This window comes from Crocodylus porosus, unplaced genomic scaffold, assembly GCF_001723895.1.
Source record: "Crocodylus porosus isolate Cpor-Errol unplaced genomic scaffold, CroPor_comp1, whole genome shotgun sequence".
NCBI lineage: Eukaryota > Metazoa > Chordata > Crocodylia > Crocodylidae > Crocodylus > Crocodylus porosus.
In genome coordinates, this window is record NW_017728906.1 from 64,816,927 (window position 1) to 64,840,529 (window position 23,603).

Consider the following 23,603-nt stretch of genomic DNA (forward strand, 5'->3'; position numbering starts at 1 on the left):
TGGGGTAACTTCTTTTTTTAACCAAAAATTGGGAATTTTTAAATCGGAGAAAACCAGGATCCCTGTTTATGAAGCTGTCAAGTCAATTTGGGGAAATCTTCATGCTACTTTCTGGTTTTGCACTGAAATCAGGAGGAGCTGCTTTTTGTGTAGAGGCAGACAGTTTTAATGGAATTTTACTTTGAGATGTCAGGCCCCCATGAATCTGAACCTTAAATACAAACACATGAGGCATTCATTCACTTAGACTGCAAGTTAAAAACCCTACATGCACATGAACTGCTCTGAAGTGAAACTGCCAAGTTCTGCAGCTCTGGAAAATACACTTGTGAAACTACTGCCAGTACTTACTAGTGTAATGACGGGAGAATTCCTGCCCACCCCCCTGCATGTGAACATATAATTGTGTACTCATCAAGCTAGTCTGCAGCAGGAAAATAAAGCTTCTGAGAATCTTCCCATCCAAGAAATGTTATTTGTATCCCAGTAGTATCATAATACAAATATTCCCCAGACAAGGTATGATATAAAGAATTGGCTTAGTTGCTATGCAAAGGCTTTAAGCAGTGGGAAATGAGGTTTAATCATGCTACATGTACAATTCACTGTATTAATTTAGTATGAAATGTCTTGTTGTTCATAACATTACCTTCACAGAAGAAAGCAAGGCAGAAATGTCATGAGGCAGTTACGGAAGTAGGACAATGGCCCTTTGTTGGTGTTTTAAGGCATGGACAGTATGAATATTCATATATCTGGAGTGGAATTATATAAATATGCATATTTACCAAAAAAGTTCCTAGACTGCATAAGCCACCCATAACTTTTGCAATCCAGTTTGGTCCTATCTGCTTTCATCGGGGTTACTTACGATAGCAGTTATTGTGTATGATACCTAACAGAACTTTTGCTATTAACATTTGCATCTGGAGCTTGTTAATTTAATAAATTGCACATGTATACATGGATACCTGTCATGAGATATCCTTATCTGAAGGCAGATAATACTAGGCATGCCCATCGCTGCCTTTTCCTCTTAATTAAAATTTAATTAGAAAAGAAAAGGTACTCATTTGGAAAGATAGTGGAGTAAGTACTTCTCAATTCTGGAAACTTGAATTTAAATCAGTCATGTTACAAAACAAGCACTCAATATGGATAAATTGGAATTTCAGTCCAGGGATGGCTGAGGGATTCAGCTATGTGTTTTAGATAAGAATTAAAATGAATTAGTTTATTTGGTAAGGAAAGCTTATATAGAGATTATTTAATAGTGACAGCATTTTCCTGGCTAAAACTTCACTGTCAAAAGGCCTAAATTATATTAATTATTGGGTGTGTCTACATGTGTGCTTTAATACACAGTAGCCTATTTTACTGTGCATTAGAGCATCCATAAAAACTGGGCAATCACCCTAGTGCACAGTAAAATAGCTACTGCGCATTAAACGTCACTTGAAAACCATGTGCATTCATTACTGCACATTAAGGCAGCCTAAAGTGCATTTATTTAGTACCTCACATTAGAGGTAGTAAATTTAAGGTGCATTAGAAAAAGCACCTTAATGCACATGTCAATGTGCTCATTTAATTTTAAATAAAGGAAACAAAAGGTGAAGTGGTGAAATAAGTTATTGTGTGAAAGCAATGGCAATTCTAATAACAATTTATCCTTTATCTGGCCAGTAACAAAACTCCCTTTCTAAAAAAAAAATAAAAAAATAGATGATGCATTCTTAACACACGATATCTTTCACCCAACACAAATAAATAGTGGGCCTCATTTTGAGAGAAAAATAGGAATGAATCACTGTCCTGATAATTGGCATTTGCTTAGGTTATAGTAATCATGGTACGGTTGCCTTCTGGAAACAGAAAATTGCAACAAGCAGCTTTCTGTATACTTGAAAAGGTCCAGTTTTTCAAGACATTTCCAAGCTGAAAACAACTGTTAGCATAACTGACTTGAAAGTATAAATTTAAGAGTGACATGTTAATAGAAACTAGAAGTGTTTTTGGGTATACAAATGATTGCATCTCCTGCCACCTCACAACAAACCTTACCACAGAAAAAGAAAAAAGAAATTTTAGACAAGGAACCATCCTGGTGGAGAAGAAAGTAATAGCCAAGCTAGCTAGCTAAAAGCTAGCTCAGGTATCTCTACACACACTGCTGTCACTTCTTTGCAGGGTGGCCAAATATCATCAGTGGCGATCACCTTCATATGAGTTCTCAGTGCCATGCTGTGACAGAAAGGGCTACTGTGATTCATGGAAGTATAGTATCTAGGAAAACTGGGGACACGATCTTGACTGTATGTATGGTACTCAAAGATCACCGAGTGCTGTATCTAATTCTGCTGTACACCCTTCAAGAAGGATGTTTAAACACTAGACACATTTCAAAGGATGTCTACAAAAATGTTCTGGGGCTGGAAAACAAGGTTTACATTGTGCAGTTTAAGGACCTCACCATCATCAGCTTACTGAATGGAAAGCTGAAAGGTGACTTGATTACCACACACAGATGTTAACAAATGGCAGCAATAGCCACTGGTGAGGAATGTTTCAGTCTTATTGACAAAGGCATAATAAGATGCATTGGCTAACAGCTGAAGTTGAACTTAAACTTGAAAAACAGTGCAATTTCCTACCAGTGAAGGTAATTCAGTATTGAAACTGGTTAGTAGGGAAGGTGGTGCTGAGTCCACCACCAGGAGTCTGTAAAACAAGATGAGGTATCTTTCAGAAAGATCTGCTCTAATCCAGCTTCTGGAAATCCTGCATGGGGAGGGAGGTGAGAGAGGGCTGGGGAGGAGCAGGATCAGCTGGATTGCCACTGCTAGCTTGGAATCTGTGACTATGAATCTGCCTGTTCACCTACTTTCCTTCTGGGCCTTGTGGAGAACACAAGTGTTTGCATTGTCCTTCCCCATGGTCCTAGCACTTGCAGCTCAGCACTAAGGTGATGACTATCATTACATGTAATGCTTCAAGGTATCACCTGGTCACCTTTGTGGGTCACTATTCTCCCCACTGCACAACTGGTGAGAATTTTTTTTACAATTGACAGACAACCAGAGTTTGGGCCCAGCTAGAGATAGGACACTGGACAAAATGAACCGACGACCTATGAATCCTGTGTTTGAGGTGCCTTCCTAGTTTGTCTTGCTCACATGCTCAGGGTCTAATTGATCGCCAAATCTGGCACAGCCCCACAAGGCAGATGAGCAGGGCCCTTGGTTTTTCTGCCATTCTCTGCAGGCAGCACTGAGTGCAGATCACCTGCTAGAATATCTGAGCATAACTTTTTCAATCAATTTCTTTCTTCTGCATGAACCACTGGCAACTTATTCTCCCCTGTGAAATGCAGTTTACTTTTCTGAGCACTGAAATGCATTCATCTAACTATAGTCATTGGACTTAAAGTCAGTGAAACCGAATGGCTGCTGCTATACAGGAATCCAGACTAGTTCTAATGATCCCTGGTAATATTAGAGTCTATGAAATCTAAGAATTAAACACATCTGATCTGTACTCAGTGAAAAACAACCCTCACAGAATGCCAACAGCTCCAGTTTTGGTGTTGCCTTTCAGAGTGAACATGATCTATAACACTGGTGTCTGTCCATGAGTAAACATGTTTTGCTCCATCCAGGTCTATATACAGAAGCACAAGTCTAGCTGAAGTGTGCCGTTTCTGATTTTCTACCAGTTTCTGTCCCATTCCATTATAATCTGTTCTGGTTCCACCTCATCACTGTATTACTCAGATGCCTTCCTGTAGTACGTGAAGTGACATGACCAATCTCTGTCATTAACATCTCCCTTCATAATTAGACAGTCCTCCAAGTCCACCCTCATCCTGTTTTCTATGTGCATCTGTTAGGTTTTATCTGACATATCACATGTTAGTTCTCTGGGGCAGAAGCTGTGTTGTGTTAGCTACATGGACAACACTAATCCCAGGAAAACTGATTGGGGTTTCAGGCTTTACTGAAACACAGATAATACGTAATTCAACCTTCCCTTCCCCCTATGCATACACATGTCACTTACTTAAATATTGACACTCCCTGGCACATTAATACTGGCTCTACCTTCAAATCTGCACACGCAAGTCCCATTGACATAAGTGGGAGCAGTAGTATTTCCGATAATGGAATTGGGTCTATCATGTTTGAGCCATCTGCTCTCTCTAATCAACATATTCAGAAAGTTCATGCTGTTTCTCTTGGTGCAGATGGGCCAGGGAGCTGATACAAACTAAAACCACAGATGTTTTGAAGGTTTGGTATTGACTTGGTGGCAAACAACACGGATTGTAAGATGTGCATCAAGTGAGAGGGATACGCATATTAATCGACATATATACCAGGCCTGAAGTATAAGTCCTATTCAAAAGCCATCAGGGGGAAACAATTCATTAAGGATCTAATCCAGCTCTCAATGGGAGACTGTCCACTGATTTCAGTGACAGCTGGATCAGTCCCTTAGCAAGTTAGCAACTTTAGATCTTCTTAACTGAACTTGCAGTGTTAACGTTCCCATTCATATCTCATACCTGAACCCAGAACATAGTTATTTGGGTATCATTCAGTAAATTTACGTACACTGGAACAGGAAGGCTTTTGTTTTTCCAGAGTGTGGTTTACTCAGCCTTTATTCAAAAACTTCCTGTTTCTACATGGTAAATTCTAGTGCAACAACATTGCCTGAAAAGGGCGCTTTACTTCCCTGAAAGCAATTCATGAGCTGTGAAGTGTCATAACTAAATTGCCTGAAATGAATTCACAACATAGATATACCTGGATGCTTTACAACTGATCTTTAAAATCAGTTCTGGGAATCTGATCTGGATAGAAATGCGAGCAGCTCCATAGTTCCATTTATAGGCAGATTTTGTTTAATTCCATAATGGAATTAATGTGCACTGATGATGATATCATTGGGTGAGTGAGTTCGCAGACGTTACCTCTCCTGTTGACCTGGTGAATGTAATTAATAATGGGCACAGAATACGTGCAGAGCATGGAAGAGGTTAAGCCAACAGATAGTGATTCTTGAATTCTGAAGCTGTAGAAATGTCTTCTCATAAGGCTCAGAATTGTTTCTTTTCCTTTCACAGATGTCTTGAGGTCAGTAAACCAAAATAGGAGTAAACTGGAATATCACAAATTAGTTATTTATAAAGACTTTCTGTAAAGAAAACAGCATCATCTAAACATAATAGGACAGAGGTTCAGGTGTGTTGGAACTCTAATTCCATCTCTGTCTCTGTCCAGTTTCTACATTTTTTAAAGTGGCCTCAAGTTTCTGAGTGTCCAATTTCATATTTGCTGAACTCCTTCAAGTCCAATTACCTTTAACTGCTGTAATCAACCTAACCTTACTCCTGTAACTTCTGTGCACAAGTATATCTGTATCAAATCCTGTTATACTCTATTACCACATGAATTTGGATAAAGGATTTGAGTAGCAGAAGCCCCTTAAGCTGCTTAAAATAGAGATGCTATTTGCTCATTCCAGTTACGCTTACATTCATCCTGAGACATGTTTCGTGAAAGCAAAAGTGCACTAGGAAGACAAAAGGCTTGCAATTCATTAAATGAAAGCCTTGATATTTGTTTTTACAATCTCGGTGAAAAAAGGGGGGGAGTTTGTTCAGTCCACAGCAGCCTAGCTAACTTACATAAACATTTCTAATGCCTACCAGGCCTATGATTTGAGGGGCAGTTGAGTTAAGTGGAGAATAGAGATGTCTTTCATGACAAAGAGAGTTACATGAGTGGGTTCTACACTCACCTAATGAAGCCTGATAACTGGTTTCCGTCATTTCTAGAGCCAGCCTTGACTTTTCTGGATAGGCTATTCTCACTGGTGCATTCTGTCTCAGCGAGAATGGTACCCAAACATCTGCACTTGCATGCAACTTACACTCAAACAAGCTAGAAGACAGGCAAGCAAACTCAGACCCAGTCCACGGCCCATCATCAACAGCGGCACAGGAATTCCTTTCTCTTAACAGAGTACAACAACAATCCAGATAAATGTCCTTTCCCCTTCTGCAGGGGTTTCCTACAATCCTCATAAAACATTGCTTACTTCTTTATTCTTGTGTACCCAGCAATGGCACCTTATAGGTCACAGAGCGTGGCTATTAATACGCTATACCCTTTAACTGATTCCTACTTGCTTCTGCTGCCTCGTGGAGCTGACAGAGAGAAGTAGTTAGCTGCATTAGTCTGAATTCAGTCAGAATGCAGGGTACACAGGCACATAGACTAATTCAATAAGACATATATATAGAGAGAGGGAGAGCAGGACCACAAGCTTTTGTGATCCCAAGGAACAGAAGTCACCAGAAGTCTGTGACCCATTCCAAACACAGTGGGGCAGGTATATGAAACATAGTCTCACTGAGCTCATGCTCATAATATTATTCCTTTACCTGGTCCTCCCTTCTCTTTACAGAATATGGCACAATTTTTGGACTCTTTCTTTTCTACGTGACTGTACAGTGCTCACACAGTATTGACCTGGTCCCTGTATGGGGCCCCAGGGCTTCACTGTAGTACAAATAGTAAATAAATAATAAATATTTAATAGTATTCTCCATCTCAGGCAGCAGATGATTTTTTCCTGAAGCCCATTACTGAGCTAACTCCTCTATTATGATCACACTATTATTAATAAAGCTGGCCTATGGGCTAGGGAGAATCAGAGAAATGACTCTGCTGGGTATACCCGTGTTTAACTAACTCATTGTGTAGGTGGTAGCAGCTGTGAAAGGCAGATGGGGGCTTTGGAGGCTTCTAGCCTTATATATCACAGGAAAATCCTGAGAATAGAAGTTTGCCTGAGCATCCGCATGAGGCTGGTAACTCACAGCAGCATGCACTCCTGCAAGTAAAACAATAAAAGTTTTAATCACCTATCTGAGGAAAAGAGGTGGGAAAAGTCATTCTTTCTGTCTTGAAATGACAGTTTCACTTTGCAGCTAGGGAAAAAGCTGTTTTTTTGGCAGCACTATCAGACAATAATTTACTGCCCTCTGATTGTCATGGCCTCTGGTAACTGGGACACTTTCTTGCTCTGCACATAAGGTGTGTTTATTAAATTGACTTGAAAAAAACTCATTCAATTATTTTGACTCCAGCTTTTAAATTGGACTTGTTTGTGAGATTGCTGGACAAATGAGAGGGAGTATTTTAGAGAAAGGAAGGGCTTCAGTTACTAAAAAAATGTAAGGGAGGAATCTACACAAGTGGCCATTTACCCAATTATTTAAAGCTAATGTTTCAAAGACTATTCATATTTTAAACAAGTCAATATATGAAATATTCAGAGGAAAAGTTTGGTGAAACCCTAAAACTGCACTGCAGCATTCCTCTGTCCTTGCATGTCATTTTCACATTGGATTTCAGTTAAACTTTTCCAGGCTGTGAGAGTGCTAGGCACCTGGTGATTAAAAATAAATTAGCATCACATTTAGTGATATTTGCTCTTGTTAAGGTTTTAGTAGCTCTGCTGGTTTCCCTTCTAGAAATAATTGAAAATATAGTAGTGATTAGATACCATTACAGCCAAACAAGGGAGTGTGAAAATCATGTCTTAAGATTTTTAGCAATGATGGCCATAATACATTGCCTCAAAATAAATGTCCAAACAAGATTGCAAGAGAGGAACTCCCTCTCCACCCCCCAAAAAACTTTGCAATGTCATTTTTCCATCCTCCTCTGATCTCTCCTTAAAACCCATCTCTGGCACGAAGCCTACAAAATGTTCACGAGTGCCTACACTGTTGCTTGCCACAGTGATCAGATTTGTCTCTCTGCAGTCACTTGCCTCTCTTCTCCTGGTTGTTGCATCCACCCACTGTTTCTCAAGCTTAAGCTGTAAGCTGTTTGGGGCAGGGACTCTGTTTTACTGCATATTTGTATAGTGCCTGGTGCTATGAGGCTCTGATCCCTGACTGAGTCCTCTAGATGCTATTGTGATATCAAGAATAATATTTTTTTTACCTGCTGGCACATTATGAACCCATTAATGCTGAGTGCAAGAGTCTGGAATTGATTTTGCTATTCTGCAAAACGAGGGGGGAAAAAAGCGTATGCGATGGTACAACAGACCTCTTTCCTCTGGAGACTAAAATGACACTCAGAGCCAAGGAGGTTGTCTGTTCATGCTTTCTTGGGCTCCCTGGTTTCAGCTTAATGAGGCAATGGGATTCAAGCACCACACAGTATATGTCAGGCTGGGCTGTTTGCTTCCTCAGGCATGGCTTCCTTACTTGCTTGGGTCCTGGGGATTTTTTCTTTACTGGGGCTCAGAAGTCCCCCTAGGCTCTGTGGGCTCAGCTTTGTAAAGCTTTGATGCCACTCAGAATAGCCTAATGTCATCTTCACAGCTATGGTCCTTCCCATCTTTCTGTACGTACTTTGATCAACATGAAGTTATTAGCAATGCAATCATCATCATTAGGTTTAAATGTCAACACCCCATGCAGAACTATCCCTGTCACAGCTACTGCCTCCACGTTTGCTACTCCAGACTCAGACAGGGATCTCTGTACTGGTGAGATTTGATTTACATTTTGGAGGTAGCATTTGTGTCCCTTGGGGGCCAAGAACTAGTTTTATGGATGATTCTGTAATTTTAAATATGGACCCTAAAGTACACGCTGTCAGTTTTCAGAAAATATGTATTATATTGCTGAGCATCTGTGAGCTGGGCAAATAAAACCCTTGTTGTTTTGCAACTGTATTATCCCAGCCATGCTGATAATAGCCAAAATTAAATGCCCTGATAAATTAAACAGATAAGACCCATAAGCAACATTTCCAGTGAACTGTGAAGGATTTAAGCGTCATGATTTTAAATGAGGTAAATGGAAGATTCATAGAAACATCCTTGAAGTAAGCTCAAAAATATACCTTAGAAAGAAGACAGGTTGTGCCACATAAAGGGAACTTTTAATTGTTTCCATCATTTTCCCTCCTCAGACTCAAATGATATTTTCAGAGAGATGCAGTTTCTGACAACTAATAGTGCTTCATGTGCAAATAGCTTTGAGTTCAAACGGGTCTAGAGCTAAGCACTTCTCTCTCAGGAAAACAGCTGCAGTTTTCTGTTCTGTTCCCTCAGCCCAGCAGTAGCCGCTATTGATATGCTGCTCAGTAAAAACATGTATACTGTTTGCTTTTTCTGGCACATGACCGTTCCCTGAATAGTATTCATTCTTTACAATTAACACTTCTTTTTTTAATGAGTTGGAAGCTGATTTTATTATAACCAGGGAAAGGATACTGCTTGTCAGCAGTTTCTAAAGAAATATTATTGTGCTTTTCCTAAGAGCTCTTCAACTGATCTGCCTGATGCACAGGTGCATGCCATCCTCTTCTGATAGATTTGTATGGTTTTGCTATTTTCCCCACTTCCCTACAATAAATTGAGTGAAAAGCATTGCCTTTGTCAAGGCACGCATTTCAGCTCCTACTGACACTGACAATGCTATCTTTGTGTGTACACTGATATACAAGAGCTGAATCATTGTGATTGACTAACAAACTCATTCACGCTTATTCACCCCCTCACTGAAGCACTGTGGACCGGTCTTTTTTTCATCAAACTCACATTACATATGTAGAAGTGGATGTGTAAACTCTTTTTAAATGAATGAAAATATTTTAAATGATTTTTTCCAAGGGATACATGGGTATCTCTTCTATTTGACCACTTCATGAAGTAGGGAACACAATTCACAATGCGTTTCTAGGCAAAACATAACTGACCTTTCTTACTGGAAGATCTCGTACCTTAGTGAGGTTTCAAAATTTTTACCAGATGGGTAGCACATTACCTTAATCCGTTTCTGCCATGTATAGATTACAAACAAGAAACAAAATACCCATTTAGGTAAGAGCCATGGGGCTAATGCATTTCTGTAATCCCTCAGAAAATAAAATGACGTTTTTAGGAATAATATTAAACTCAAATCTCTTTTGACAGTTGAAGACATCAACTTGTAAAATTGGATCTGAAAGCCTTAGATAAAATCCAAACTAGCGGTTGATTTCTGGGGCCATATTGATTTCAAAAGTCACAGTTTAATATATTTTCTAAAATATTACAGCTGAATTTCATTTTTATTGAACAGTAGTTGGAAAAACATTTTTTGTTCAATCCATAGCTGGAGCAACTGGGTTAGCTAAGAGCAAATCAATGAATCAGAGCAGACTTGCTGCTTATTGTAGATTTACATGCCTACCTTCAGGCACCCAGGTTTGAATATGCTCTACTACACTCTTGTCTCACATAAAGTCTGATATGGGAAACAACCATTAGAGAAAATTGAGTTCAGCTCTACTTAAAACTGCTACTTTAATCTCTTCACACTTAATGCAATAAGAACCAGTGAAAACTTAGTTGTCTTATCTGAGGAACTTGAGAAGGAAACTTGTCTTTGGGCATAGCATCACTTACTAATGATTATTTAATCTCCAAGCTTTAACTTAATTCTGCTGTGGTTCCTCTTCACATCAGATTAAACTGATGATGTTTGCTAATCTATACAAAGATGCAGCCTGGCCCCAGAAATGTAATTCCTTGTTCAGGCCACTGCCCCATTATGTTTTATAGTTGCAATCATAAGCCGAAGAAATAAACTGAACACACATTAATTTTCTTGGTTAGTTTTCAAATTCAGTATCATTTACTTTTAACTGGAAAACATGAATTCGTAATTTGTACAGACCATGAATCTATAAACATTCTGATCATCACACAGCAAGACTATTTGGCTTTCAGTAGGATACTTACCTGTCTGCTGAGAGAGCTGTGAGTGTAAAGACTGACACCCCCACTGAAGTGAGCTGTATAAAGGGGATAAGTTTACATCCAACCCGGCCAAACAACCATTTGTCAGCAAGGTATCTGCTGGCATCCACAGGGACACAGGTAACTAGGAGAAGCAGATCACCTAAAGCCAGACTGGAGATGAACAAGTTAGGAACATTTCTCATGGACTTCACAGTACAGAAGATCTTTATCAAAGTGATATTGCCAATAAGTCCTATCAAAATGATGATCCCATAAATGGTTGGAATGGCGTATAGGAAACCCGGGTAGAACCGATCATCACTAAGGATGGAGAGATTTTCACTTTGATTCACAGAGACGTTGCAAAGAATAAAGTTATCCACTTCCAAGTCTAGCAGAAAGCACTCTTCAGATGCCATGGTCAGATTTTGTTTCTACTGGATGATAATTCTGTTGTTCAAAAATCCTTGTATAAAATTTATGGAGTTGTCTTTTGTTGCTGTTTGCTTGTTTTAAACAGGCAGAAAAGACTGAAAGTCGTATCCCTGCATGATATTTTAAGAAAAGCGAAAGAAAGAAAAGAAAACCACTGTCACTGAGCAAAACTATTTCCATAAGCTGGAGCCAGCAAGTCTTTGAGCATGGTTTTTTATCCTAGAACTTTTTTTTGTTTCATTCATTTGTCTTGCAAACAAGTTTTCGGCAGTACTAGAAGGCTGTTTACCAAATCAAGAGGCAAACAGATACAAAGCATTTTCTGAATCCAGGCTTGTCAAATTTCCATCCTCAGCCTTCTGCTCCTGGATCAGAGTTCAGTCAGAATTAAGTGAAGAACAAAGCGAGAAGTTTTGATTGTTGCTGTCATGCCGCATTTCACATTCCCTTTCAGGTCTCAGCACCTGCTTCTGAAGGCTGGGTTTAAAGTGAGGGAAAGGAACAGCTCTTTTGATGACTCTGATCCTATAGGCAGAATCCTCTGGACGTCAACTCTCTCCCCACTTCCCACGATGATAGCAAGCTTGTTTAAATGATTACAGTAATTGTATGGAAGCTGCAGGCTACCGCTGGTGAATGCCAGCCACCTACTGGACAATTTAATCACTGCCTGACCATAAAATATTGCTGTTAACTCTTTGGACCAAAGAAACCCTGCATGGTTATTGCCTCTTATGTATTTTTAAGTATTATCAGTATAATACTTATAAATCTCATTTAACTCCCCGTTAGATGTTGTTCAGGTAACACCTTCAAAATACAAATCACAGTTTCTTTCTCACTCTCAAAATACCATGGGCAGTAATTATACCTTTGCAAATGAGAGTGTGCACTTTGCTTGCATTCCAGCATACAGTCTGACTCAATGAACTTAAATGAAGCCACTAAGCCAAATTCATCCCCCAGGGCAACTCCAATGAATCTCAGCAATTCCGATAAAAATCAACACCATGGTTAGCTTAGACAAATTAACATGAAAACTCTGCAAGTGCTATAAGCTTTAAATATTTTTGAAAATGATGCTGTGATTCTATAGTTCCAAGGCAACCAGGTTTACCCTAGCAACATATGAGGTACCCATCACTCTGGGATTGATACATTTTTCTTCTATTCAGTCTGTATGGAGAGAAAAAAGTAATGTGCACTGAGCTGGAAAAAAGAAATCTAAATATACTATGTACTGCAGATGTTCTTGCTTAAACAAGAGGTAATTATGACTGGTTCTTTATTGATTTTTTAACAGAAATCCCATGCATAGTGCCATAAGATGACTTTCTGTTATATGGTTAAATTGAAACCAGTCTTCAAAGTGAAATGAGGCTCTGATTTGAAATTTTCTCTAACAACTGTTAAGTTTTGCAAGTAAAACATTGCGCTAACAGTTACCAGAAGGTTTCTGTAGTAGGGACAGGTGAATCAAATCAGATATTTTCTTTAAAAATGCACAAATATTGACATCTAGATACACTGAAAATTTCTGGGCATCTTTTGGAAAATATCCAGTTACTTGATCCTTTGGCAGTAGTACCCCAATATGTGGGGAAAAAATTCTCCCAGGTCAGACTTCCAGGGATCACTAGGGTTTTTTGCCACCTTCTGTAGCATGAAGAACATCCAGGCATATTTTACCTAATGAACCCCCTGCCACTGCAGAAACTTCAGGCATAGGTGGTACACTTAGTCTTTCATACGCCCTTTTTTCTTTTATTTTCTTTTGTGCAACATTGTGATTTATTTGCAGGGTTTGTATTGTTATTTGTGGCTTTGTGCCTGAGTACTGTGCTAGAACTCAGCTTTACCACTTTGGAAGAACAGCTTGGACACAAGGAGAAGTGAGAAATAGTCCCTCCATAGGCACATCTACATGAAATGCTAGAAACGCAGTAGACTAGTTCTACTGTGTATTAGTGCATCAAGGCAAAAGCTGTGTTAATGCACTTATGCACAGTACAGTTAGGTGTATTAGCATCACCTAAAACATCTGAGAAGGTGCTATTGTGCAGTCGCACTTATAATGATGCATTAAGTTAGTACCTGTTATTAAAGGGTGCCTCTACACATGCAGTGAGGCTGCTCTGACGCACTGTAATTACTCGATTAATTGAGTCTTCTGGAGCCCTATAATTATTGTCCTCCAGCAGACTCCAGCATCTCATGCGTTAGTGTCCCTGTGCTAAAAATGGCAGCAGGGACACTTGAAATAAATCTTGTTCAGTGAGCTTTGGTTGAAGCACCCCCACTGTCACTTTTCAGCATGGGGACATTGATGTATGAGACTCTCTGGGCACTTTAATTAGAGTGGCTCTAATTAAGCTGCCCCCGCCCCTCCTACCCCCAGGCCATGTATAAATGCCCACAGGTACTAAACTTAATGCACTGTAATTATGGTGCATTAATGCACACGTAGACATGCCCAGTTAGTCCACTGTAGTTTAAAACTCATTTTAAAAACTACTGCTCAGAACCGCAATAACCCCTGTTTTGAGAAACAGGCCAGTTAACAAACACAGTCAAACTATGTCACACATCAATGTCAGTCTTTTTTAGTGGGTGAGAGAGATTGAAAGTACAAGTTTGTAAGCCATCAAAGCATAGAGTACAACCTCCCACCCCCTCCCCCCGACTTCGATCAAACCCTGTGTGCAGTTACAAACTGACCTTGGGGAAGAAATAAAGAAAGCAAAAAAAGAAAGTACAGCTGAGACAATTACCTGAGTTCTATCTTACTCGGGCTTCATCCTGTTCTCTCTCCTACTCTGTCTCCTGTTTCTGAACATCATCTACGTAGTGGCTTTGGCTGGTGTGGTGAATCTGCTTAGCTCATCAGGTTCAGTGACATTCAAGCTTTCTATAGTAGCAATGGCAAGCCCCTGTGAAAGTCTGCAAAGTTCCCTAGTTTAAGCATAATCTTTTGGTTTTAGTCAACTGTAGGCATTCAGTTATAGTAGGCATCTAAAGACCACATCTGCAGAAAGATGTTACAAAAGCTTAAGCCTGGTTAGTCAGAAAGAAAATAGACAATGAGAAATTGAAACCAAGAGAAGGAAAGGCCAGATCCTATGGGGCTGGAAACAGTATTTGTGTTCTAAAAATGCTCAGCTGTTTATACCAAACGTAGTTAACCATTTCAATTTACTAAAGTGCATAACATCTGCTGACATCCTGGAAACAGGTCTTATCTAAACTTCAACATCCAGCATTTGGAAATCCAGCAAAAGTTATTTTGAAATAATAATGATGTTTCCCAGAGGCCTTTATATTCTTGTACTAAATTGGGCATGCAATATACTGGACATGTGTACATGTGTTATTAATGCTATAAAGGCTTCCCTGGGAGCATGTCTACACATGCTTCCTGTTTGGAGCAAAACTACTCCCAATGGGAGCCAGCCATAGGCAGCAGAAGGCTAACGAGGCTTAGCCCCAACAAATGCAGGGCAGCAGTGGCAGCACAGAGGGCTGGAGAACAGCCCAGGTGTGGGCTCTGGGCAGCTGCGGCAGGGGGTGCACACAGACACAGATACACAGCCTCAGCCTGCATGCAGCCAGGATCGCAACCCTACCACATGTTGAGCACTGCCCACCACCACAGGCAAGTTTGTGAAGGGGAAGGCAAACTGAGGCCCCCACAGTGAGGGAGGGAGTGGGGCCCTGGGGCAGGTCATGGAACAGTTGGAGCCCTGGTGGTTCATCTAGGGGTGTGGGGGGGTCCCTCCACTGTCCCCACCCCAGGGGAGGCATGGGGGGTATGTGCCCCCTGGATTTGTCCACAGGATGCAGGTGGGCTGCCACTGTGGACTGGAGCTCTGCATACCACTGCTGCTGCCTCAGGAGCCATGCGACACCATGTGCTTGCCACCAGTGGGTTGCATCGCATCCCCTGCCTGTCTGGTGGTGGCAGGTACATGGTGTTGCATAGCTCCTGAGGCAAAGGCAGCAGGGCACAGAGCCCCAGTCTACACCAGCAGCCTGCCTCCACCCCACACACAAATCTAGGGGGCATGTGCCCCCTGTGCTTCCCCCAGGCTGTGCACAGCAGTGAGAGCCCCCACCCCCTGCACCCCTGGATAAGCTACCTGGGCTCCAACTGTCCCATGACCTGCCCTGGGTTCCCATTCACCCCAGCCCCTGTCCCACTCCCTCCCTCACTGTGGGGGCCTCAATCTGCCTCTCCCCCCGATGCCCCTTCCCTTTCCCACCCCCTTTTCCCTTTACACACTTACCTGCTGGGTGGTGTGTGTGCGCTCAGCCCCCTAAATAATATTTTTCCCTCTTCCTATGGTGCCAGCCTGGTACAGGGCTGCTCCTACCCTGCTCTGGTCCCCTGCGGCAGCCAGGGGAAGATCCAGGCTCCCCCAGGATACTAATCTGGGGACTGGCAGGGAGTATGGGGACAGCCCCCATAAACACAGGGCCAGGAGAACTCTGCCAGCTGCAGTGACAGCTGTCTCCATGCCCCATACACATTAGGAGAGGGCCTGATATGCACAGAGCCAGAAGACAGCTGCAACTGCAGAGCTCTCTCAGCCTTGTGCACATGGGGACAAGCCCCATGACCAGCAGAGCTTCCCCACATGGCCAGGGGCTGGCCAGGTGCCCAGGGCTTGCCCACTTCTGGGCTGCTCCTGGCCAGCCCCCAACTGCTTGGGGAAATCTCCACCTAGCCCAGGGCTGGCTGGGAGCAGTCCCAGAAATGGGAAAGCTCCCAGCCAGCTCCTAGCTGTATGGGGAAGCAGAGACCTCCCCTGTCCTGGCACTGCTCAGCTTCCAGCTCCTCAGCCAGGACCGGGCAAGTTCCCCATCCCCTGTAGTCCCCTAGTGTTGGGGCTGGCCAGGAGAAACTTTGCTCCTGGTCAGTATCTACATGTGTGCTACCATGCAGTATCTACTGTGCAGTTGGTTTACTACCTGTATTTACAAGTAGTAGCTAATTGCAGTAGATTAATTTAGTGTGCAGTAAATAGTGTGCATGTGTGCTTTTCTGTGGTAATGGTGATGCTTTACTGTGCAGTAGATTAGTCTCCTGTGCAGTAAAGTGTCTCATGTAGAAGCACCCACTATATTGTATAAATAGTATGCTCTTTCCACCTCACCACTGCCTGTGTAGTACTTAAACTCCAGGAGCAGGTAAAAAAGACTAGGCATTTATAAAACAATCTTTAGCTCTTCTCATGCATAGATCTCAACCCTCTTTTCAAAAGAGGGTAAACTGCATTTCTAGTTCTCTGTTAATGGTGAGGAAACTAAAAGCACAGAAGTCACATGCAACACACCCAGCAAGCTGCTGGCAGAGCCAGAACTCCTAGCCCAGCTCCCTACCATCTGCATTATAGCCTCTCTTTTCTGGATAATGAGAACCTCTACAGTTACTTCAATAGAATTATTTTTAAAAGGATTACATACCCTCAGGTTTAGCTAGTCTCTGAAATATACTGGTAAAGGAAGTCTTCTTGTTCTGTAATTGTGCACAACTGGCCAGATTTTCAAAAGAGTTTGATGAGCAAAATTTTCAAAAGTGAAATGGCATTGAAAAGCAGTGACATGGGATCCTAAGTTGCTTATATACTTTTCAAAATTTTACCAGACTGCACAAATGCAGTAAAATGTCAAATAAACTCAGCCCACCTGTTGGCAGTTAAATAGGGCCAGACCTTCAAAAGTTCTCAACAGACAACAGCTGTCATTTGTGACTGTTATAGCCAAAGTTTTCCAAGACAAGCCAGCACATGGCATGCTGAGCTCTTTTGAAACATTTTCATGCCTAAGCAGGAGCTGAATTTTTTGAAAATCTAGTTCCATTTTGTATTTCTCTCATTGTGTGCTGTGTTATGAAAAAGAACAAAAAACTATGTGTGTTCAGGATGTGTTCTTAGGACATAAAGCCCTGGCATTGGGGTGTGAGCCAGAGAGTGTAGAAGACCAGGAGTTTGAGGGGCCGCACAGTGCTGAACTCCTGTATCCTAATATCTACTTATTTTATAGACCACTTTTCTCTCGACCCCTTAGAAACAATCCATGTTGGGCTGTTCCCAGTCTTAAGTAATAGTTTAAAGGCTCCTGACCAGGATTTGGGAAATGTTCAAGTGACTTCTTTATTATTAATGTTTGTACCACCGTAGTGTCTGTAAACCTTGATATGGAGCCTAATCCCATTGTGCTAGTTAATGTGCATGCACTAAAAAATGCGCCCCCCCCCAATAATAAATATTGGATTTATCCAAAGAACCTTGTCTACCCCTCGCCGCCCCTAAAAAAACTCCTTGCTCAGCTTTTTATTGATGTCATGGGACAAGAAAGTTGTAAAGAATCAGGATAATAAATTAGCTTTGTGGATATGTATGGGACTTGCTCTTAGAGGATACAATAGAGAGGGAGGAGAAGAGATCAGGGCAGAGAACAGAGCCTACAGTAACTCCAGAGGAAGTCAGAGTGAGGCAAGAAGTTTCCACCAAAGGCCAAGTGGAAGGATTGATTAGAGAGGTCTGAAGTATGAGATGTTAAGTAATCCATATGAAAAGAATATTTCCAAAAGAACAGCATAATCAACTGTGCTAAACATGCCTAAAAGGTCAAGGAGCATGAGAATAGACTACTTACGCAGAAACCTGGCTAGGAAGCAGAGGCATAACAAGGCCTCCAGGTGTCTCGGGCAGCTGCAATACATGGGGGCATCGGCAATTTCCAGCTGCTGCTGCGCCACCAGTGCAATTGTGTGGCTGCAGCAACAGAGTCTTTTCTCACTCTTTCCTCCCTAAGTTGACACTCAGGGCCCCACGCCAATTGTGATACTGCTAGGAAGTCAGTAATGCCTCTGGGTGTGGTTTCAGTGGACTGCAAGGGGTAGAGGCCAGCCTGGAGGGAGTCCAAAGTTGAACTGGAGGAGGGGAAACAGACAATCCAAACTTAGGTGACTGCATTTAGGAGACTGAGAGAAATGTGCTGGTGTGAGTCAGTAAAACACATGTAAACCAGGCAGCTTCTGGTCTTACCAACATTCAGAGTACTCTTGAAGCCTTGACCTTCCCTCAAGTTGGAATTCAGTACTGTCACTTTTTGGCTGAGAGCCAAAGCAGCACAGGGTATATAGTATTCTAGGCTTCCAGGAATGGATTTAAATGTGAACATCTTTAATTGAAGACTTTGTTAGCCAGGACAGCATTCACATTGAAATTTTGCTAGACCCACAGCTGTCAAAATAACATATTTTGCAGTCAGCACCATATCCTCTGAAGTCTTTGTGCAATGCCTACCACAATGTAGCTTGACCCTGACCGGGTCTTAAGTGGTTACCTCAATTCCAATTTAAAACATGAATCGTTACTAAGCAAGAAGTGGGAGGATCAGCTGAAGTGTTCTTTACTTGCTAATTAATAAAGCCAATCGGGGTGAAAACTCACCCATGATACCTAAAAGCCCCAAAAGCTGTTAGTTTGAAGCTTGTAGTCCCTAGCCCACATATTTAGAGCACTATCCATCTACAGGAGACACTATGCTTCAGGAAGAACAATCTTTCCTCAAGGGCCCTGGCATTCAGAGGCAGCATGTAAAGTGCACTGTCTCTGGAGATAGCACAACCCAATTGCCCTACTGCCTGTGGTCTGCTCTGTTGGCCTATACAGAGAAGGGACTGTGGTTTCAGCCATTTCCTGTTCCTTCCCATCCTCTTCAGCATGGGCTGTATTCTCCAGGGGGAGAAAGTGATGCTTGTTCTTCATCAAGCACAAAGACTGGGGGGTTTTGATTTTTCCCTGAACTTTACTGGGGTAGAGGAGTGGACTGCTCTTTGTATCTTCACCGACCACAGTGCAATGGGATCCTCTGGGCTGAGCTCAGCAAACCATAAGGCTGATCTGAAACTTCAGCAGAAGTTGAGAGAGCTCAGCCCCTGGTAAGATCTGTCTGCCATTTATATTCAGCGTGACTGGCAGGGCTGTGTGAAGCTTTAGGCGCTGATTCGATTTGGAGGAGATTCAGCCCAATTCGGTGGTCGAATCTCTAAATCTGAATTGAATCAGGGGACCAATAAAAAGGTCTGAATCAATTCAAAACTCTCCGAATCTTCAGAAAAGATTTGGAGAGCTTTGATAATTCAGGCAGTTCCTGCTGGCTGCACTAGGGAGCTGGAGCTGGACTTGGGGCTGTTAAGCAGGGGGCAGGGGAGAGGAAGCCGGAAGAGGGGAGGGGACCATGGGGGGACCCCTACCGTCCCCCATCCCTTGCCTGCTCCCAGCCCCCCGACCCCTGTCCACTCCCCCAGGCCCCCCACATGGCTGCCCTGCCTGCCCCAGCTCCCAGTGCTTTTAATAAAGCTCACTGGGTGCTGCTGGGTGGGGGGGCAATCCCTGCTGCTCCCCACTGCCGCATGCTGCATGAGCCCCCTGACCCCCCACCTGAAAAAACCCCAGACTCACTGGCTCCTGTAGCAGCCTTGGGGCTTTGAGGGGCTCATGAAGAGCCCCCTATGTGGCATGGGGCAGTGGGGGGCAGCAGGGGTTGTCCCATGCTGGGCAGGAACCACTGAGTCCAGGGCTTTGGGGGTTTTTTTTCCTTAAAGCCCTGGAGCTAGGGCATGGGGGACTGGGGCAGCGGGGGAGGGGTTGGGGGGGCTCGTGCAGAGCCCCGCATGCAGCGTGGGTAGTGGGGGCAGTGGGGATCACTCCCCCTGCCTGCCAGCACCCAGTGAGTCTGGGCTTTTTTTTCAAAGTGCTGGGAGCTGGGCGGGGCAGAGCAGCCATTGCCAGGCTGGGAGAGTGGGCGGGGGATGGGCCTGGGTGATTCAGAGATTTGGCAGCAGGAGCCGAATCTCTGAATCAGATTCGAATGAAGATTCGGGACAGTGATTCTAATCACCAGATTGAATCACTGTCCCCCAGATCATCCGAATCTGAATCCGAAGCAAATACGAGCCACTTTGCACAGGCCTAGTGGCTGGCTCATTTTTCATTCGGCAGTCACTGACAGTGCTGATGTCCTCACTGCCAGGTATTTTATTTTCTTCATCAGTTTCCTATGTATTCATGGTTGCTAATTGTAAATGTATTCATGGGTATAATCATCGGTGCTAATTTTGTCAAGGCTGGAACTATTTTTCCTATTGCTGTTAGACATTTGCTGTAGTAAAAATATTTCAGAATGCATTTGATAACTCCTTTATTCTTCAGATTTGTTTTCAGTTAGGGTAGAACACTTCATTCTTTGTTAGTATCTTATCATTGTGATTGGTTTTGGACAAATGTATGCTGCTTAGTGGCCTGAGATCACAGAGGGCCTCCATGCTCTCGGAAGTCCCTCCCAACCCACTGCAAATACACTGATACACCGCAAATTCTCAAGTTATGCAAAGGCAGACTGAGGAATGGGCATGTGTTACATTTGTAGCAACAAAAACTATTTTTATCACTGCAAAATGTGAGCTTACAGCCATCCAACTGTTTTGTTGTCGAAAAAATATAGTGATTATGTGACAAAATTTTAGTTCTTTCCAACAACGACTTCTTAGCAGCACAACAATTTCTAGCATTGCATGTAATGCATGCACAGTTAAATGTAAAGTCATAGGGCATCAGTCCTTCAGCATCCTAGGAGGCCTTGCTTATCGCCTCCCTTGTCCTCAGGTCCAGGAAGACTGTTTTTCACATTAAAATCTACTGCCCCAGGGAGGCAGAGCTGGGCTCACAGGTCACTACACAAACTTGTTGCTTGTTGTTAGAACTGTCTTTCTTTGTGAAAAGGATAAAATCTTTCTGGCCCCAAAACACAGCAAGAATTCACCTCCAAGCCCTCTTTCTGTACCAAAAATACCTGTTCCTGTCATGTCAACATCTCTGGCATTATCTACAAGCCAAGGAAGAGCACAGAATATGAACATGTTGATGGTTGAGCTTGTATCCTCAGGCTTCAAAAATGTCAGGTGTCAGCCTTGACAAATAGTAAATGCAATATCCTGACTGAACAGAAAATCGTTAATGCTTCTTCCGAAATAGAGGTAGTGTCAGAGCTCTGTTGGGCAGTGCCATGAACAGCACAGTTGAGAGGGCTGTGTGAGCTTGGAACCATAACTGGTTGCTGTAATTTGCAAAGGCCATGGGTGGGGTGAAGGGGCATCTCTACAGGCCCCCTCCTGAAGTGAAGCCAGCATCAAAGCTCTCCCAGGGCTGTGCGAAGCTTTGGTAGCTGATTTGATTTGGAGGAAATTCAGCTGATTTGGGGACCAAATCTTCAAATCCTAATTGAATCACTCCAGATTAAAAGCTCCAAATCAATTTGAAGCATCTGAATTGATTCAGAATAGCTTCAGAAAAGATTTGGCTGTTTCAGAGATTCAGCCATAGACTAAACACACAGCTGATGCAGCTGCCTCCAGCTGATAAGTCAGTTGGGGTTGGGGGAGGAGAGAGGGATGGTGTATGGGGGAGGGAGGGATTGGGGTATGGGGCTGGGACAAGCTGCCCAGCCAGGGCAGAGGGGCAAGTTACTTGAGGAGGGAGATGAGGGGACACAGGATCCAGGCACGGCAGGCCTGGGAGCAGGGGCTCTGCCTTGCTGCCACTTGCCCAACTGGGGCAGGGATGTGGATGTGGCTTGCTCTGGGTAGAAGGAGACAAGTGGCAGCAGGGCATAGCCCCCGCTCCCAGCATCCTGCACTGGTGTGCCTGCATCCCGCACTCCCCGCACTGGCTGGCATGTGGGGGCAGGGCAGACCTGCCATTCCCAGTGCTGATGTGGGCGTGGTAGCACTGGGAGTGAGGGCTATGCCCTGCTGCTGCCCAGAGGAAGCCATGCTTACATCGTGCCCACCCCTCTCTGTGCCGGCTGGGCAAATGGGAGCAGGGCATAGCTCCCATGGCTCCTGCCACCGGGGCAGAAGAGGCGCAGCCAGAGGAGCTGCAGGAGAAGCCCTCATGGCTGCCCTGCTGGCACTATCTGGGAGCTAGGGCAGCTCTACGTGTCAGCCAGAGCCTGGCAGTGCTCCACCCCACCGGCCCCAGCTCCCAGGCAGTGCGGGGCATGCTGCCGAGCTGTGCTGCATCCGCCCAATGCAACAACTGCCACAAGGGTGCCAGGCGGGGGTGGTGGGCAATCCCTGTTGCCCTGTGCTGCACAGGGGTCCCTGCCATGAGCACCCAGAGGCCCCAATCACTGCTGCAGCAGCCAGTGAGTGGAGGGCTTTTATTTAAAAAAAGTGCCAGGACTAGGCTGGCAAAGGATGAGGCTGAGCAGGGCAGATATGGGGGATTCTCCTGCAGCTCCCCACACGCAGGGTGAGGCAGGCACAGCTGGAGGAGCCACAGGAGAACCTGTAGCCACCTCCCTTGCCTGTCTCTCCCCAGCTGATCCAAATCATGGAATCTTTCTGAATCAGTGCCGAATCTTTCAAAGCCAATTTTGCCGAATCTCTGGATCGAATCACTTCCTCCGAATCAGCTCAATCCAAATCAAGTACTTCCCTATTTGCACAGGCCTACTCTCCCTCTCTCTACCAGCCACCCACAGGTTAACAAGGTAAGTGAAACACAGTGCAAGTACCCACTGGATGGCCAAGGACACCTCCCACACTGCCTCTCCCACCATGGAGCTGCCTACATTGAACTTGTTGGTGAACCTGAGATCAAGTGGCTGGCTTCAGTCATGTCTGCATGGCCATCCATGGTACTGAGCACCAGCTCACATAGGAGCTTATTTAACAAGTTCTCTGAAGAAGCAGTGGTAAGCATTGACTCTTGTGCCAGACGGAGTACAGCACACATTGAACCTGCCTCTGCTGGTGGGAGCAGAAGGGTGTGCAGGCAGCAGGAATCCACTGTAGGTTGGAAGTGAGATTCATGAGCTTTTGGCAGTGGAAAGTAAATGGGTGTACTGTCGCTCTCCACTTCCAGTGCAAGGAAGGAGAATGGTCTAGAGTGGATGTGGTTCCCCAGGAACCCACCCAAATGGCCCTTTTCTCTGCACTTTGCTGTCAACACTCTCTGTAGGCAGGGGTGCCCTCAAAGCATGCTGGCATCAATGCCCACTGGTCTCCTGGCTGCAGAGCACCGGCAGTGGCAGTACATATTTTTGCCATGCTCTGTTGCACTAAAAAACTGTTTGTGCATACTATTGTTTTGATGGTGCCAAAAATTTCCCAGAAATTCTTAATGATCAAAATAAGCGCCTGTCCATACCCCACAAAAATACCGATATTTTTAATAATAAATAATGACGGCACTTGATATGGAGAAAACAAGACAGCATGTGCATTTGTGTCAAATACATATGTTTTAAGAAAAGTTTAATGTCAGTTGGGCTGA

At 43.6% G+C, this 23,603-nt stretch overlaps 1 protein-coding gene across 1 annotated transcript in view; it reads right to left on the minus strand.

The window, feature by feature from the left end:
- GRPR (gastrin releasing peptide receptor) overlaps nt 1-11,832 on the minus strand; it is a 36,461-nt gene extending 24,629 nt beyond the window's left edge. The window contains exon 1 of the mRNA XM_019529274.1: nt 10,822-11,832. Coding sequence (XP_019384819.1) covers nt 10,822-11,240 — 419 coding nt within the window. The 5' untranslated portion in view covers nt 11,241-11,832. The remainder of the gene's footprint in view (nt 1-10,821) is intronic.
- Nucleotides 11,833-23,603: the final 11,771 nt, after the last annotated feature.